At 41.0% G+C, this 17,287-nt stretch overlaps 1 protein-coding gene across 1 annotated transcript in view; it reads left to right on the forward strand.

Annotated features, from left to right (window-relative positions):
* LOC104084149 (potassium voltage-gated channel subfamily KQT member 5) overlaps positions 1 to 10,792 on the forward strand; it is a gene marked incomplete at both ends in the record, with an annotated part of 35,743 nt that extends 24,951 nt beyond the window's left edge. Inside the window, one exon of the mRNA XM_009587881.1 lies at positions 10,684 to 10,792. Within this exon, the coding sequence (XP_009586176.1) occupies positions 10,684 to 10,792 (109 nt within the window). The remainder of the gene's footprint in view (positions 1 to 10,683) is intronic.
* Between the last annotated feature and the right edge of the window lie 6,495 nt (positions 10,793 to 17,287).

The raw sequence follows: 17,287 nt of genomic DNA on the forward strand, positions 1-17,287 counted from the left end.
GCTGGTGGGCCACGCACCATGGCCAACGCTGCGCCAGCTGCGCCTTTGCCAGCCGAGAGCACAGCTTGTATGGCTCTGGCCCCCGGGCAGAGGAGCTGGGAGATGCCCTCTTCCCTCCACCGGGAGCACAGCCACCTGCCACCAAGAGATATACTACGAGGTGCTTTAAGTTGTACAGGGTTGTATCAGGTTCGGTAAGGCAGGTGGCTTTAGCAAACAAAACCAGCGTTATTTCTTTTATGTATTGCTTTCTAGAGGGTATTTTAGATGTAGGAAGGGCTCCTAACGTGTCAAGAAGTGGATCTTTGTGAAAATGGCTCGCTGACCCTGCAGCAGGCAGGAACGTAGCCTTTCCCGCACGCTGCCTCCCCACAGGAATGGATGCTGCCCCGCTCTGCTCTCCATTCGCCGGCTAAGGTCCTCTCTGGCATTAAACTAGCCAGTGTTCAGGCAAAGATCTTCATCTGCAAAAGCTTGCCAAAACCAAGACAGTGACTCCCCATAACCAGGGAGCACCGAAGCCGGTGAGAGCAGCCTCCCGGCAGGCGGGAGCCAAGAGCACCAGAGGAGCCCGACTCCTGTAAGGGACGGGTCCTGCACTGAAAGGTGCACTCACACAGCTCTGGGGGTACCGCCGCCCCAGAGGATTTGGATGCGTGTTTCTCCATTCACATTTTTCCCAACTTCTGAATGTTTTGTTCTTTCTTATGGGACTCCAGGGTAGAAAATAAGGGAAAAAACCTGATCGGCTACAACAGGAGGCAGTGACCCTGACTGTATGGGAAAGGTACAACATAAATCATTTGATCCAAGTAAAGAGATATAACTTTAAACTCTTTCTACGATGGCAATCATGCATGTTACATCCAACAATTGTGGTAAAACTAATTAGACAGAAGTGCAATTTTGGTGTCTGCTTCCTTTTTAAGAGCACACATTATCACAGACATGTAGGTTGCAAAATACCCATTGAACTGAAATGCCCCATCCCTCAGCTGAGGACATCCTACGCAACACATCTCTTCAGGAAAAGCCTGGGTAAATAAACATTTCCTGGAGGGCAAACAAGACAAACCAACAGTGTTTGCTAAGGTCATCGTTCCAGGCTAGCCCTCCCCCACAGAGACCTCTCAGATGCCCAGATCCTGAATTTGGCTGCGTTACAGTGAGCTACTGGGGTGTACCAGCCACCAGGCTGCTATCCAGGTTGCTCACCGCTCCTCGCTCCGTTCTGGGGCACGAGCCCTGGCTCATGTCCCGAAGCAGCTGCGGCACAGGGGCTGTGTGAGGCTGGCCTGTGTCTCATGCTGACGTGGAGCTGGGACAAGGCCACTTGCTCCACAATGGGAAGTGAGAAATGCTCTAGGTTCCAAAGTGGGTTTGAAGCTACCCTGTCTAAATTTAGGCTTCCTACGTAATCACTTATATAGCGAGAGTATCTCCCCAAAACCATGCCAGAAGTGATTTCGTAGGTTAAATGCCCGTAACTCACACTGCGCCTTGAAGTGACCTAAGAAGAGAGTAATCTGTTGAGGACACACCCAGGGCATCAGCGGCTCTCTTCTGCCCCAGCCCTGCAGCCTGCACCTCGCTCAAGCATCCGTTTAGTTTTTCATCAGCCCATTTGTCACAGAAACATTTCCTCAGTGCATCCTCTATTTTGTCCTGTACGTATTGTTGTTAATAGCAATGATCTGCACGAGAAGATCATGTTCCCTCTTATTGTCTCCCTTTCATGGGAAAGGTGGCATAAACGGCACATATTTCTGTAGATAAAAGATCATAACAACAACAGAGCGTTCATTGCTGCGCGTAAACCCTTAAAGATCTTCCTGCTCCTCAGGGCAAGCCCAGCCTGTTTCCTTGTCAGCGGTTTCCAGCTACTAGTCCACTCTTATGAACTGGGGCCAACAGATATGACCAATTTCTCATCTGTGGCAGGAGGAACAGCTTCCATTGTGTCCAGCTTTTAGGCAAATGCCAAGTTTCCACTCTGGGACTCGGTCCAGCTACTTCTAGGATTGATATCATCAGAGAGATGTCCAGTGTGCTCACTGCTGGGGGGCAGCTCCCTGCTACCTTCCCCAGTTCGTTGCAGGAAAAGTCAGGTGCTACCAACCTTGATTTCTTTTTTTGTGTGTGTGTTACCAATTTCATAGTTTGATGTGCTTTCTGCATTTGACAGCTCAATGAAAAGGATCTGGAGATGATATATTTAGTTTATAAAAACTTGCATTTTTCACTGGATGAAAATACAGTTTTTGCAGCATTTTATTAATATCTTTCGGTTGTCAGGTCCTCCAGTTTCCTCCCTGAGGCATTCTCCGGCCAAAGAATTAATTATTTTGGTGTTCTGATATTCCAGCCACACTAGAAGCCACCACTTTCTAGATGAAAGTCTGGGCACAAAACAATACCCTTGAAAATCTAGTCCTTCTAGTGATTCTTACATCTCCATAGCATGTTTGGGGGGAGAAGAAATGACACTTGCGAGAGACCTTTCGGACAGAGACAACATAGTGCTGGGTGCCCATCCAGTGGCAAAATTTTATATCAGTGATCTAATGAAAAAATAATAAACTCTCGCTATGAAATTCCCCTTCCAAAAGAAAACAGACTCATATTTGCTTGATTTTTCCTTCCATATGGGATTTGGGGTTGTAAATGTTCTTCCGTTAGCACAGACAGAGGAGGAACTACCTTGTTGCAAAGGTCAGGTGCACTGAACTCTGTGTAAAAATAAAGCAAAGAAGAAAATATATAAGTAGAGGGTTCAGAAAGGAAGAGAAATCGTTAGCGTAAGAAGATGATCTAAGGCAGATAGTCAACATAGCAACTTTGCAGGGCTGACTGAGTTCTGATAAAGGACATGGTTGGAATCTGGGCCAAAATGATCAGGAAGAGACTGCTGGAAAAACTAAACATTAGCAATTAGAAACTGGCGTGTAAAGGGAGGTTTCTAATCCAGACAGGAGCTTATGGAGGCAGCGAAGAGGCTAACGTGATTGAAAATGTAGTAGCCTTGCTCTTAGGCTACCCAGTACCAAAAGCTTACTAATGCTCCCCGGCTGCCTACTAAAATCACAGAAGGAGGGTTTCTTGGCAGTAAGCAAAATACTTAAGCTGGCCACAGGTATCTCCCAAAAGGATTTTGGCATAGCAGCCTTAGAACTGCCAAAACTGTTGCACAAATGGCTTTATTTATGGGTAGCAACAGTCCTCTGAAACTGCCTATAAACCATTTATTGCTATTGCCAGAGCAGGCCTGGCAACGGCAGCAATTATTTCAGCTACATATGTGCATTTGCAAATGGAATCCAAACCTGAGAGAGCTTTGATGGCTGGAGAGAGCTTTGGTGGCGTGGCTGCAGACACTCCAGAGTATTTAACAGCAGCGCAGGGGAGCGAAAAATTGAAGACCCAGACTTATGTGATCTGATTTGAAATACATGTCCAGACTCTGGTGAAATGTGGCTCACAACCGCCAGAACTCTTGTTGAAGAGGAGACCCTGCACAAACTACAAAGCTGCCAGGATGCTGTATTTCCAATCTCTGTTATCAGTTTAAAAGGGAATTATCAGGACCAAGCAGATCAAAGGGAAATCTTCGCCACAGAATGGTGAATAGTAAAGTTTTACAAAGCGCGCACTTAAAAGGTTACAAGAATGGTATGGGGTCGTGCAAGAGCCTCCCCCGAAGGGATGCCACATCACATGGGGAAAGGTCCTGCCTGACCTCGGAGCCTCACGCAGCCACCGCCATGCCTGTACACCAAGCGAGCCAGGAGCCACCTCTGGCCCCGAGGCCTCCTCATGAAGTACGGCTTGTGTCCCTGCACCAAAAACAGGGAAACCGCAGCCAAACTGCCCATGGGGAACGGCCCCCCGGCACATGAGAATACCCACTGGCAGCGGCCAAACCCATACCAGAGTCTGTGCAAGCAATTAAATAGAACGGGTGATCTCACGCCATTGCTTAAGGTGCTGTGCCCGTGCCTTGTTGTATTTAGTGTAGGTCCAGCCACGGAGACTCACCTCACAAAATCTCTCCTTTCCTCTAATCTGAGGAAGAGAACTTTCTCTGCTTAAATCGTGCTCCAGTCTTGCACAGCCACAGCTGAAGTTATGAACGGATATTATGTTGTGCATGCAGTTCTCAGTGAGGGACAAAAATGCCCTTTATACTTGTTTTTTACATCCCATGCTTCTAAGCCTCTGCATGAGTTATTGTTTCTTTATTGTAACCTAGAGACATTGTGTGGCTTTTTGAATAAAACATTAAAAGTGTTCAGCACTGGAGGTATTACAAACATCTTTCATTTGATTGATTAAAAAGAACTCTCTAAGGAAATACTTGATTTCTGCACCATCCCTCAACATTATAAGCTCACATGACCTCTAGCCTTTCATTCCCTACAGAGTACTTGCACAAAATCCTCAGGGTGGAGTATATTATAATAACCATGGAAAGAATGCAATTGTGCATTTCAGCCCCCATGTTCTCAGTTACTAACATGTAATTTATGTATTGCAAAAATGACAGGTTTTCCTTTCAGTAGCACAAACATCTTGACCTTGTATAAGGCTCACTTGATGTGGCAAAGGTCCTTAGTTTGGTTGCTTTTACATCTCGATTAGGTTAAATTTGCTGATTCAAAATGAAGCTGCATGATGTCAAAAGAAAGCTGCCCAATTTGTATAAACGCCATATGATGGGACTAAATGACATTTTATTAGCAATATATCAATTTATGCTAGACAGGAGATTTATTGTCTTGTGATTGTTTAACTCGATCATAGAGCTCTCATTTATTACTGATGTCACTGTAATTAATTAGGAAGATCTTATAAAAATAATCTGGCATTCTGATCTAAGCTCTGAGTCATTTTTTCATTTTGTGTAAATAAGTACAGGCTATTGGTTTTCAGGCATTATTTTAGTTTATTCCAACCAAGGTCCTGGCCATATAAGTCCATAATTTAGTCTCTCTCTTTATGATACATCTTGAGGAACCTGTTGTGTACCGTTGCTCGCTGTACTGAGCGCTTACTCGGCGGTCACAGGTGAATGATTAGCAAGCTCAGCTCCATGAGGGACAGCAGCAGACCACCACACAGAAGTACGATTTGCATGGATTTCAGATAACCTCATCTGCAGTGAAGAGTAAACAAATGAGTTAAGAAGTCATTTTGAGAGGACGCTCATAAAACTTCCCAACCACCATGTAACCCACTCGCACGAAATCTGAAACATTTGAGGAATATTTTCATTTTTATAAAACGTTGTTGGGCAAATCCTTCATGGCTTTTTAAAATAGAGGACTCTCCTGTGGCTACCTGAATCTAAAGCTGCAGTCCTCCTCTCTCCCTTTGACCACAGTTACCACCTCCTCCAAACAACAGGACCTGGAAATCTCCCAGGGTGTAGGACCTCTGTAGGCCTTATGGAATATCAGACATCGTATCAACTGATGTGTGCTACAAGGTCTTGCAGAGAGACAGTCAATTAGGCATGACATTTAGCTCATTAGTCCACAGTTCTAGTTCTTATCATATATATCTGCAATTTCTTTTACAGTTTTATCTTCTTGTAAGCAGTATATATAAAATAACAGAGATGTGTATATAAAATGCACTAAAATCATACATTTAGAGTCACCTACCACTTTTCTTTCTTACTCTTCTCATATGGCCATCTAAACTTGCTGGCTAATGTGCCACCATTTATCGTAAGATCAGCCATTTTAACTGCACAATTATTGTGTGCATAATGAATCGTTTTTAGAAAGTCTCCTGGTTCTCCATATCATCACTCAAAATGAAAAGGAGTCCTTTTTAATTAAGTAGTGGGAGCTGTTCCATGAAATATTGCCAGTGCAGAAAATTTTTTGAGAAGTTAAATAATAACTAAAGATAATTGAGAGTTGTTAGCAGGGAATGCTACAATTTTAGATATTTGGAACTTGCCTGCATTGTATGATAACTGATATAAATTAGGTTTCTGACCTTAAAAAATTGTACTTACAAAGAAAGGCGACTAGATAATTATGCTCAGAATATGTAAAAAAACTTTCCACCAATCCTATCTTCCATTTTGGCCAAATCTGAGCTTTTTTAGAAATGCTTTCACATATAAAATGTGAAATATTTTATTCTTTATGATATTAAAGATATCTTTAATATTCTCTATTTAATATATTCAGGGATATTCTTTATGATACAGTCTTCCCTATCTGGAAAGCTTTGCCTTTTTCAGGAGAAAGGCAAGGGAGAAAGGGACTGGCTATGGATACAGCATTACTGCGCTCTGCATAGGTACTGCCTGTAGGGTAGAGGCGCAGGTCGTGCAGAAGGGAAAGGGAGCTCCCTCAAGCCCGTGCAGAAGTGTTCCTCCTTCCAGGAGCCACCAGTTTCCTTCCTTTCCTGAGAAATTGCTTTCCAGCATGGAAATGGCAACCATTTCATAAAAGCTGCCTGTAAACAATGTTTTCAAATGTTGCCATCCTTATTCCCTCTTTCTTAATTTTGCCGCTTGAATACTATTGTGTACTACCAGGGATTTTTATGGCATTTTCTAGACAAATATTAAGCATCTAACGTGAAGAGCACATCACGAAAGTTTACTTGTCCTGCCTCCTTCCTTCTTTCATGATTAGAAGAAAGCCTTTTCTTTTTTTTTTTTTTTTCAGGGATCAAGGAAATAAATACCTGATTCACTCCCTTGGGCCTCCTTTTTCTGGCCTCTGCTCTGGAAAGCATGTAAACATGAATATTTTGGATGTTACTGACATTGAAAGCATGGAGCTATGAGGGTGATGAGAGCATTGTCACAGTTTTCCCGACGCCAAAGCATGTTATTAAACAACAGAAAACACTTCTAAGAAAGGACACATGGTATTTACAGAAATAATAAATCAAGCCTTGCGCATAACTTTTGCACAGAGCCATATGACATGCAGCTACAAACTCGTAAATTTTTTGTTGGTGACATATAATGTTTCAGAACAGTGTAAATTTTAGCCCATTCATTTGGGGAGATCATAAATGACTGGAGTTTGCATGAAGAATGCATAAATACTGTAACAAACAGGGAAATACCAAGACGATTTTAATGACTTGTGCATGGCTCTCTTCATTTCTTGGTAATTGCTGATTTGCTGGGTCATTAAATCAAAGACTGCTCTTAAGGAAGAAAGAGGAAGAAATTAAAAAGTGGCAAAGACAAGACTTTAGCCCAAAGTAAATATTGTCAAAGATCATGAGATAAAGGCGGATGCCTCATCAGTTGTGAAATAAACACTTTCCAGATTTACGGTTAGGATCAAAACATATCCTGAATGGTAAAGATGCTGGTATTAGAAAAGGGGAATTGTTTCTGGATTGTGAGACTGGCTGACACCCCTTCTTAGGCAGACTTGCAGGGGTATGTCTAAACCTGTATTAGGAGACACTTCGGCCATCGTCGAGACCAGATTCATGAGCTGCCCAAGCAACAGACTTGAAAGGCCTGTTTAGCTGTTGGTAGAGGCTCCTTGAGAGAAAGAAGGACCTGTGCTAACCCTAGGAAGGCCTGGCAGAGCAGCCGGATTCACGTAGAGCAGCTGCTGCCTCAGGTTGCCTGTGGAACCCACTTGGACCATGCACAGCCACCCCGATGGAGAGCAGGAGATGTGGCCGAAGGGTATGGGGAAGGATGAAGAAGCAGATGTGTGCAGGGCTCGGCATGAGCTGGCACCGGAGGGTCTACCTGCCCCAGTTAATGATGGGGAAGGCTCTCTCTGGGAACAGGCAGCAGCGTGGAGCAGGGCTCGTCAGAGGCTGTAGCTTAGTCCCGTCTGGGAACTGGCAGGGATTCTAACAGCTGGAGCTGCTGAAGCAGCCAAACTGGCCCCAACACGGCCCCGACCTCGAGGATGAACTCGAGAGGGACAGATGCAATACAAGTACATCTCACCTCATAACTACGTTGTACACAACATGAGCTTCCACTGGAAAAATTTATCAGAATGTGAACTTTGATTTCAGGGGGGTTTTAAGCTGGGATTTTTTTTTTCCAAATTGTTACTATGCATTTCCCAAACTTTTTCCCAAGTCTGCTCAGTATTATAAAGAAACATGAATGTTTCCCATATGAATCAAACAAAGTTTATAGCTTTTCACAAGTTTTACTGACATGTGGTACCGAGTGCCTGCCATAATGAAGGAAATTCACGTTAGTGGGAATATTAGAAAGAGAAAAAGAAGGTGAATTATTAGGAGCAGTATCTCTTCTTAAAGCTGGCTTAAATTCATAAGAATTTTCCAGTGTCTGTTTAAAGTTTTTGCTGATTTTTGTACCCACATGTGAGCAACATGGAATAGTATAATTGCACCACTGTTCTGCAAAGATATACTGTGTTAAGGAAGCCTTTTTATTAACGACACTGTACTTGGCAAACGACCCAGGAACCGAATCAGAGAGAAAACCATTCAGAAACATGTTTATTTTTAAACTTTCAACTTGGAGTCTCCTGTTTCACTGGGTTTACATGGTCATAGCTCTTGTGACCTTAGCAGAATTATTCCTAATTTATACTGGCATAACTGAGTAAATTCAAACCTTAGAAAGCCACTGGAAATACCAATAGCATAAAAAGCTCTGGTTTTAGTATGGCACTCAGAAATGGGCTGGGAGTTTTCAACACTGGGAGAAGTAACTGGAGAGGCTGATCAGACATGACACCTGGGAAATTAGTGTCATGGAACACTTAGCAGATAGAGTTTTAGGTAGTGCATATACCTATCAAACTAATTACATAGTTTATTTTAGCTAATGACATTTTTGGGCAGGGATCCACATGTTAGTTAGGCAGGATAGGTGGAGCGACATATATATTTTATCTATAAGACAAGCCAAGTCAGTAGCAAAGCTTGTGAAAGAGTGCGAGAAAAAAGCACTCGTCATCATTGTAGGCACAACTTACAGTAATAGCATGGAAGGGCAGATTTCAAAGTTTTGTATGAAAATTTCACTTTTACAGTGTTAAACTGAAAATTTTTTAAGGTTGCATTTAATTGTTTCATGTACTTGAAGACATTATTAACTTGGCTATAAACCATCTTTCTTTCTATATTAAGTTGATCTGTCAAAGATAAAACCTCCTGCTCTTCAAAGCTACGGTTCCTCATGGATGTACCAGTTCAGCAACAGTCAAAAAAGAAAATATATTCTTGAGGGTAATGAACTAGCCAGAGTAATCAAAATAAATTATTATGGCCAAATATTAAATCTGTGAAGACAACAATGCAGCAATACCAATTCCTGACGATGCAGCCTAGTACAGTGCTGTTTATTCTAAGATAGTATTCCTATTAGATTTAAAAGGTACCATGAAATTTCCAGGCACTTCTGACTGACAAAGAATATTTTTCATCTTTAATTTACAGTCTTTGTGAAAAAGGAACTTACAAAAAAAGTTCTGCAGTTATTTGTGTCTGATTGTCTTCAGATTTGCTTATAATAAAAGCCCCTGTAATGGTTTACTTGCAGTGTTTCTGGATGACTAAGCCTATGTTTTAAATAACAGCATGAATGTAGGTAGGGACATAGGACTGGGAAGAAATCTCCTCCGTTACTGAGGGTGACTGAATCCCATCCTTTTTTCTCTATTTCATATGTCACTATTTCATTTTACACTCTCTTCTTTCTGAAGCAGAGACACTTACATGTTGAAATACACTGACCTTGAGTGAAATTCTTCACCTGGGCACTTGGACTTTATGCAGGAGAAGAGAGAGGGTTTGGGAGGAAAAAACACCTACTCTCAAGACAGGTTTCCTATATTTCATGTGCCTTCGAGACATATATGACATAGGGGCATTCACTGACCCTGCCCTCTTTGCTCCATTCCCACTCCAGTGCATTTTTAAGTTTGTAAAACTTCTTGGTCATGTATCGGTCCCTGTTTTCTTGTGTATTGAGGTACACAGGGCACTTCTGAGATTTCTAGTTAGTTCTCAAATGGTAACTGCAGAGGCGGTGTTAGGAAAAGGTGGAGGATCCAATTTTTTCACGCAAATAAATGCAGTAACTTGGCTTAATCTCCTGTTGCAAAGGAAGGCTGCAATATCTATATGGCTTTGAGATTTAAGATGGCAATTGATCCATGATGAATGTCATTCTCTATTCATTTCTGGCAAAAAGGTACTTCGTTTATTTTCACCTGTAATAAAGTGTTGGATCATTCCACATTCTCCTTAGTAAATGAAATGGATCTTCTCCTTTGTCTTCAATGTCAGGTTAATCCACAGTGGTAAAAAAATAACAATTTAATATAACTTCAGCATCTTTTGATTCTGCCATTACATCTGTTAGCTCACCACTTTCCCTTAAGACAGAGAACGTGATGAAAAACAGTGAGACATCAGGAATAGACATACTGGTACTAAACTATTAATTTGTTTGAAAAATAACAGGGCTTTCTTCCTTTCTAACTTCTACTGTTTACACTGGGGACTACCCAGGCCTTTTATGACACAAGCAGAGTCACAGACAAGTGCATCATATAGTTTGTAAACTGATGAAGCTCTGTCTTATTTGATTTGTAATCCTTATTTTTCCAGAACCACTGTGCAGGCGGTTAGAAAACACTAAGAAAGAGATTTTTAAATGCTGCTTGTTTAGTCTGCCCTTGTATTTTGCAGCTGACACCAGTCTTGGAACAGATGATGTTTATGATGATAAAGGGTGCCAGTGTGATGTGTCAGTAGAAGATCTCACCCCTGCTCTTAAAACCGTCATCAGAGCAATCAGGCGAGTAAAAAATACTGAATGAATAAATATTTGAGATTTCTTTAATTAAGATACTAACTAACTGCCTGTCAATTAATAAAAAGGTAATTCGTTGAACTTATTACATGGCTATATTTCTTACATAACTAATGCTAATATAGTTTATTTATGCTTCCTTTTCATCAGTATTTTATTTACAAGTCAAAGTATTTTATCTGCTCTCTTATCAGCTTTTCAATGTCTAAAAATGTTACATGATTTGTTTCAGAAAAGAAAGAGAGTAATGAATACTGGTTCCCACTATATTTCCTGTAATCCAAATTACTGTAATCCAGTTTGATGTAGTTTTACTGAATGTATATCACCTTGCCTGGAAAAGTTATTTCCTTTAAAAGTTTAGGTTTTTATTGCATTTCTGTATTCCTGAAACTGTCTGTCATATGACTTTTATTTCAACTTTCTTCTGGTAACAGCAGAATAATTACATTCATTCAATTGTGCAAAGCCTTGCCTGCTACTATCCGTTGAACTAAATATAACCCCAATAATTTAAAACTAATAGTCTCCTCCTTTTCCAAGAAAGCAGCAAACTGCACTGAAACTTATAAAATTACCTGCATTGAAAGCTTAAATTTAGCATTCACCCTCCTGAGACTGCCACGGCTCTTCATCTTCCTGAATATTTTGAAGTGCAAATCCTGACAGGCAAAATCCCCACCATAAAGAGTACATCGACAAGCAAGGAGAGCTCAAGCATGCCCTTTCTGCTGGGAGCAAACCCGAGGTTATTGCTGAGGGTCCCACTGGCATCACAGTCACAGCGGTGCCCGGCACCCTTCTTGCAGGCAGGCGGGCAGGCAGGCAGGCAGAGCTGCAGGGGATTTCTGCAAAACCCTACAGAAAGATGATGTTTTCCTGCCCGGAGACTCTCGCCTGAGTTTTCTCAGCACTACGGGAAGAAAGAACTCAAGCTCTTTATCAAATAATTTCATACAGTGATAACCCATGGGCTACTTGTATTTCTTTCCCCTTTTTCCACTGATTGCCAATGAAGACAGATAGCGAGTAAGGCTGTTTCTAATACTTTTCTACTAGCACAGACAGCTTGACAGATCACTTGCAGATGTCTGTTCCAACCATTTTTCCAACCTGCCTGGAAATAACCTCACAGGACGTGTCAGATACCAGGTCCGTGTCCACAGCCACTGCAACTGGCAACTCAAATGTCACCGCCGAGAACTGTCTCTTGCAGGCAATGTTTCAGCAAGTGACAGAAATCCTTCTACACAGTGGACACCCACCTACAAGGCATGCCTATTCCGTCAAATGGAAAATGCTCAAATTAGGAACAATCAGCATAGTCCATTGGCTCTGGTGCCACAGATCCTTGTCTGTGATCTTGCATTTTAAACAGACTGGTTGACTCATGGCTCCAAGTGCACCTTGACACTGTACTGGCAAGCAATACCAATGGTCATCTCATTCTTAATACTGTCCAAATTCCTTAAGATCAACTTGACATTTTAATACTAAATTCATGGAGCTTGTTTTCAAAGGCGCCACTGGATTGTTCAATGCATCACCTGCATCTCTGCTTGGTTCTCTTGGTAATTATCAGCCCAAATGGAAAGTAACCAAATGTGAAGGACGTAGTTGGCAAACTTTCTCCACAGTGCCATCCACAGAAATGTTCAAATAAAAAGAGCAAAGATGCAACAGTTCGATTGTTTCAGACATGCGCTATTTAACTGATAAGAGTCAACTTTTTAGATCATCTCCAACTTTTTCTCTGCACACTTGGCTTACCAAAAACCAACTCATTTCACCAGTGAGGTTGAGAATAAGAATTCTGCATCTCCACTTGCTATCAATTAGCCACTAATCTCTCCCATCTCTCCCTGCAAATGTGTTTCACTAGATTACAAGCAGCACATACATCTTGCTTCAGAAACATACCTTTGTTTGAGATCTGTAAAGCAGTAATATGCCATGATCTTCAGACTTCTGTTAAATACTATACCTTAATCTCTCAAAATCAAGAGACTGATAATTCAGTTCGTCAGGTAGCTGATACTCCTCGTTCTGATTATTCAGGGTATCTGTTACCTGACTACGCTGGGATCTATGCAAACATCTGAAGAAGGATCTGAGACGCTATATAGTAACTGTAGAATTTCAAGATGATAACATCTGCCTATATGGAAACTTTGTGCCTCATTTTGAAGTTTATTTTTAGCAACAGCTTTGAATTGCAAATGCAATGGGGGATGGTGGAGGCTGTTTTTCCTTTCTTGCTGATATACAAGAGCAGATGAAGACAGAAGGAACTTGAATAGCTTCATGAGGCACTATTCAAGAGACCCCAAATATAAGCACATACAGTTAAATCCATTCTGGCTACATCACCTTGAAAAACTACAGTAAGGGAGAGTAATTATTTTTTCCTGCTTAGAGCTGGGTACAAGTTGTTTTACAATGATACAAATGGTCCTTTTGTTTTGGGGAAAAAGTGAAATTAGCAAAATTAATTCATGCCTGTGGGTTTACAGAGGTAGGGCCTCTTAGTTTTGGAATCAGAAAGAACTGGGGTTTTTTTCTGTGAAAGGAGCCTAGAATATGCTGGTTACTCTCAGGTTGGACAGCCTTCAAATAGCAAAAGACAAAAACCGGTTTATTTATAATCTTTCATTTTGGTAATTTCAAAGTGTACTGCTTCAGTTTTGACCTTGCTTACTTACATTTTTTCCCAGGACTACTTTATTCTTCAAAACAACCTTTTGATTTTAAACAAACAAACCCCCAAACTTTCATTTTGAAATGGTCAAAACAGGAGATGGAGAAAATAGTCCTTTCCTGAAAAAGTTCTTAACATATTGGCCCTTCCCAAAAATAGGGCTCCCAACCAGTCCTACTGATGACCCACTGGGCAGACCTGTCCGGTAACATGTCAAGCTGTCAGTCTCCTCTCAAAGCCCCCCAGGCTGAGTCTTCCACAGCCCATCTCTTGTGCTGCTCCCTCCAGCCCCCTTACTACAAACTCTCTGTTAGGAAGGATCAAGTGAGGCAGTGGGGAAAGTAAGGAAAAGCTGCTCGATGCATTTGCACAATGTTGGGTGCGTAGGGAACAGATGGGTAGCGTGGTGAAACGTGGCGTGCTCCACAGCGTGCCTTGGGCAGGCCAGCATCAGTCCTGCTCCTCCGCAGCCTCCGGCTGGGATCAGAGCAGTGCACAAAGCAGTTCTTGCCAGCGGTACACTGAGCCTTTCTGCCAGCAGGTTTTGTAGCACTACTCAACTGGCCCTAGCCTTGTCGTGAACAACAAGCCATTAATATCCTTCAGAGTTCCTGGAGACTAACAAAAAACATTGCATTTTCCAGCTCTCTCCATTAGTTCACAATGATGAATGTATACAAAAGAGACTGAAAAGAAGATGAGGATACCTTGTTTCCATATATTGAGATATCTCTGATCATTTTTCATAGCAAGAGGCACTAAATTCTATAATACTCTCCACAATGGAAATGATGCAATTATTTTACTATTTATGGAATACAAAATTAGATTTGAGAAGCATAAATAAATATGCAATAGGAAATAACTGCAATGGCAGGAAGATGAACTTGCTGATGTAAGAGGTCTTTTCTCTTTTTAACTGTAGTGATTGCACAGATATATTTTCATTTGTTGTTAATAAGAAATAATAATAATAAATGTAGCTAAACATAATGAAATTCGAGAATTCTTGAGCTGATAAGCTGTATAGTTGAATAGTCATACATATTTAATAGCCAAAGGAAAATACAATTTACCATTTATGTTCAATCTTTGAAATGTTTCTGCTATACCTGTAAAATGTATTTTTAGCAGCCATTATTAATTTGTTCAATGGTGATGTTTCAGAATCCTCTGTTTCTTTTAAATGCCAACACATTGCATATTTTCTGCCCAGATAGTCTTCAGAGTCTAGGCAAGGCTCTTAGATGTGTCTTTGGCTACGACAGCACTGTGCTTGGGAGAAAACAATGTCTCTGGCTCCTAGGGGATGGGTTAGTTAAGGTCAAGACCTGAGAAAGGAGGCAATATTGACCACACGTAGTGGAACTACCTCTCAGCCACCTCTGTCTGTTGGCCTCTCTGTATTTGATCCTGATCTCTTCTGCACATTGCAGTTTACCAGGAAGAGGGTTATTTGGCAAGATAAGGGTAAAGAGACAGAGGAACCAGCACAACTAGATCTGTGTGCACCTGCTTTCCTGATGTAGTAAGGGAGCAAACAACCTGTAGGCACCCTCTATGGGCAAAACAACCTACCTGTCTTTTAATCTTTAAGGCAGGAACCATGTGTGAGTCTACCTGAATCCCAGTAGAATGAAGCTCCATTTCTTCCTGAAATAGTGACAAGACTGACAAGATACAGGTTTAAAAAAATAACATGAGTGGAACAGGGTTGCACGGCAGATTAGAGATGTTCTGACTCAGTGCCATTCTCAGTAAAGTGCACTAATGACAAGCAGAATAGCTTTTAATACTGGAAGGGGCAACATGAATGGAAATTAAAATACTACAAATGCCAGGAAGGAGATACAACCTGCACATTCAGAAAACACTGTTATTCTAGCTCAGTGCTGATCCTGCATTTGACAAGACTTAAATGAAATGGATGCTGCTTTTGGCTGCTAGGGGTCAATAAGACAAAAGTTGGTATTTGACCTGTAACTTTCTGCAAATTACCAGGCCATGTAAAGATTAGTGGGACCTGTGGTTTAGACGTTAACTATAAACAAAGCATTTTGATATATTGGTTTAATTCAACACAAAAGTGTTTCTTTCTGCTCTCCTCTGGATGCATCATTGAAATAGGCTACTTTTTATGGCTAATTCTCACCAGAAAATTGTCACGCTTATGACTTGAGTACGTTTACGACTGTGTATCATCTATCACACGAGATTTCAGTTTTAAAATACCACCTCGCTACACGGTGTACGGCGGTTTAAAAATACAAATGACGTTTTGAAAAATCAGGGGGACTACAGGCTTTGTTCTTTCGGGTTAATTCTTACTTTCAATTACTGCTGTTTGGTCAGTACTAGCAGTTCAGTATTGTCAGTGGCCACTGTTTCGTTTACGGTGAATCTTGTTTGCCCCCTTCTGGCACAACTAGAAAAGACAGACCGAGCTGTACTTTGCTCTGTTCCTCCTGTTTGTGTTAAGGGCTGGTGCTTCAGATACCTGGGGTGTAGAATCACTTCGTGCTCATTCTCCCTTTTTTGCGCGGGTAGGTTACCCACCTGTGGCCACATAACTGAACCCTTCCCACATAAGGGAACACACCAGAATAGGCAACTTTTTATTCTAGAAGCATGAACGAAGGAAGCTCAAAGGTTTTTTTGTTCACAATTCAACTACTACTTTTGAATATGCTCTATATAGTTGTAATAATCTCTCAGGATGGGTGTTCAAGACTATCAAGTTCAATTGCATAGTTATTTCAAGATATAGAAAAAGAATTGAATTTTTAAAACTGACAGTAAATAACTATGGAGAATCAACTAAATTTAATAACTGCAAAAAGTTGCTAGGCTTCATCACTGAAAGAATTCAGGTTTTCTGTTTCTTAATTAACTTTCAGGCTTTTAAAGTGCCAGTCTTTTCTAACCCTTCATTTTTTTGCACGTTTTTTGTAAAATTTTATATGTTTGAAGCAAAAAGAAGTAAGCAATATGGGTCTGTTCCAAACCCTGCTGAAGTGAATTAAGATGGCAACACATGAGCTAATAACTAAACCAGAAATAGTACAGTTATGCCTCACTGATACAGCCGTGAGGCTTTCGGTCCTGTGTTTGACTTCTGAACACTATGAACAAACTGCCTTGATAACCAAAAAACCTGTTATAAAGCTGCAAAGCAGTGATGAAGACTTTTGTGCACACTGGTTAAGAAGCTTCTATGGCTATTAATGAAAATTAGTCTTTTGTCTCTTCCCTTGTAAAATCACCCAGTTATGGTAAATTCAGTTGTCTTCAATCATGCTATTAATCCTCTCTGGCTCTGCTTTTCTAATAGAGTTTCATATTTTTACTCTATCAAGAGCGTGAAGTAAAAAATTATGACCACCAAGACAGAGAGAATAATAACAAAAGAACAATACTTTCTTGTATGTCAGCTACATCATTTATTCTTTGTAACCTGAATAAAGAACTAGTTTCCAGGAGATTGTCTGTGCTGCCAGACTATTATGAACAGAACATCTTGGCATCATTTGACAGTTGAAAGAAAAAAAAATCTGCATCCCAGCTTCAGAGGCCTTCAGATTATAAAAGACGCTGAAAGCCATTAGTCTGTAGAACTAGCTGACAATGGAAAAGAGGAAAATGCATCATCTGACATATTTAAAACTGCATGGAGATCAGTCCTGAACTGTCAAGGTGATGGACTACTACTAACAGGCCTTTTGTATTTTTAACTTCTATAATCAGAATCATACTTGGTTAATATTCAAGGACCACCTCCTCCA

The sequence above is a fragment of the Fulmarus glacialis genome, unplaced genomic scaffold, assembly GCF_000690835.1.
Source record: "Fulmarus glacialis isolate BGI_N327 unplaced genomic scaffold, ASM69083v1 scaffold13961, whole genome shotgun sequence".
NCBI lineage: Eukaryota > Metazoa > Chordata > Aves > Procellariiformes > Procellariidae > Fulmarus > Fulmarus glacialis.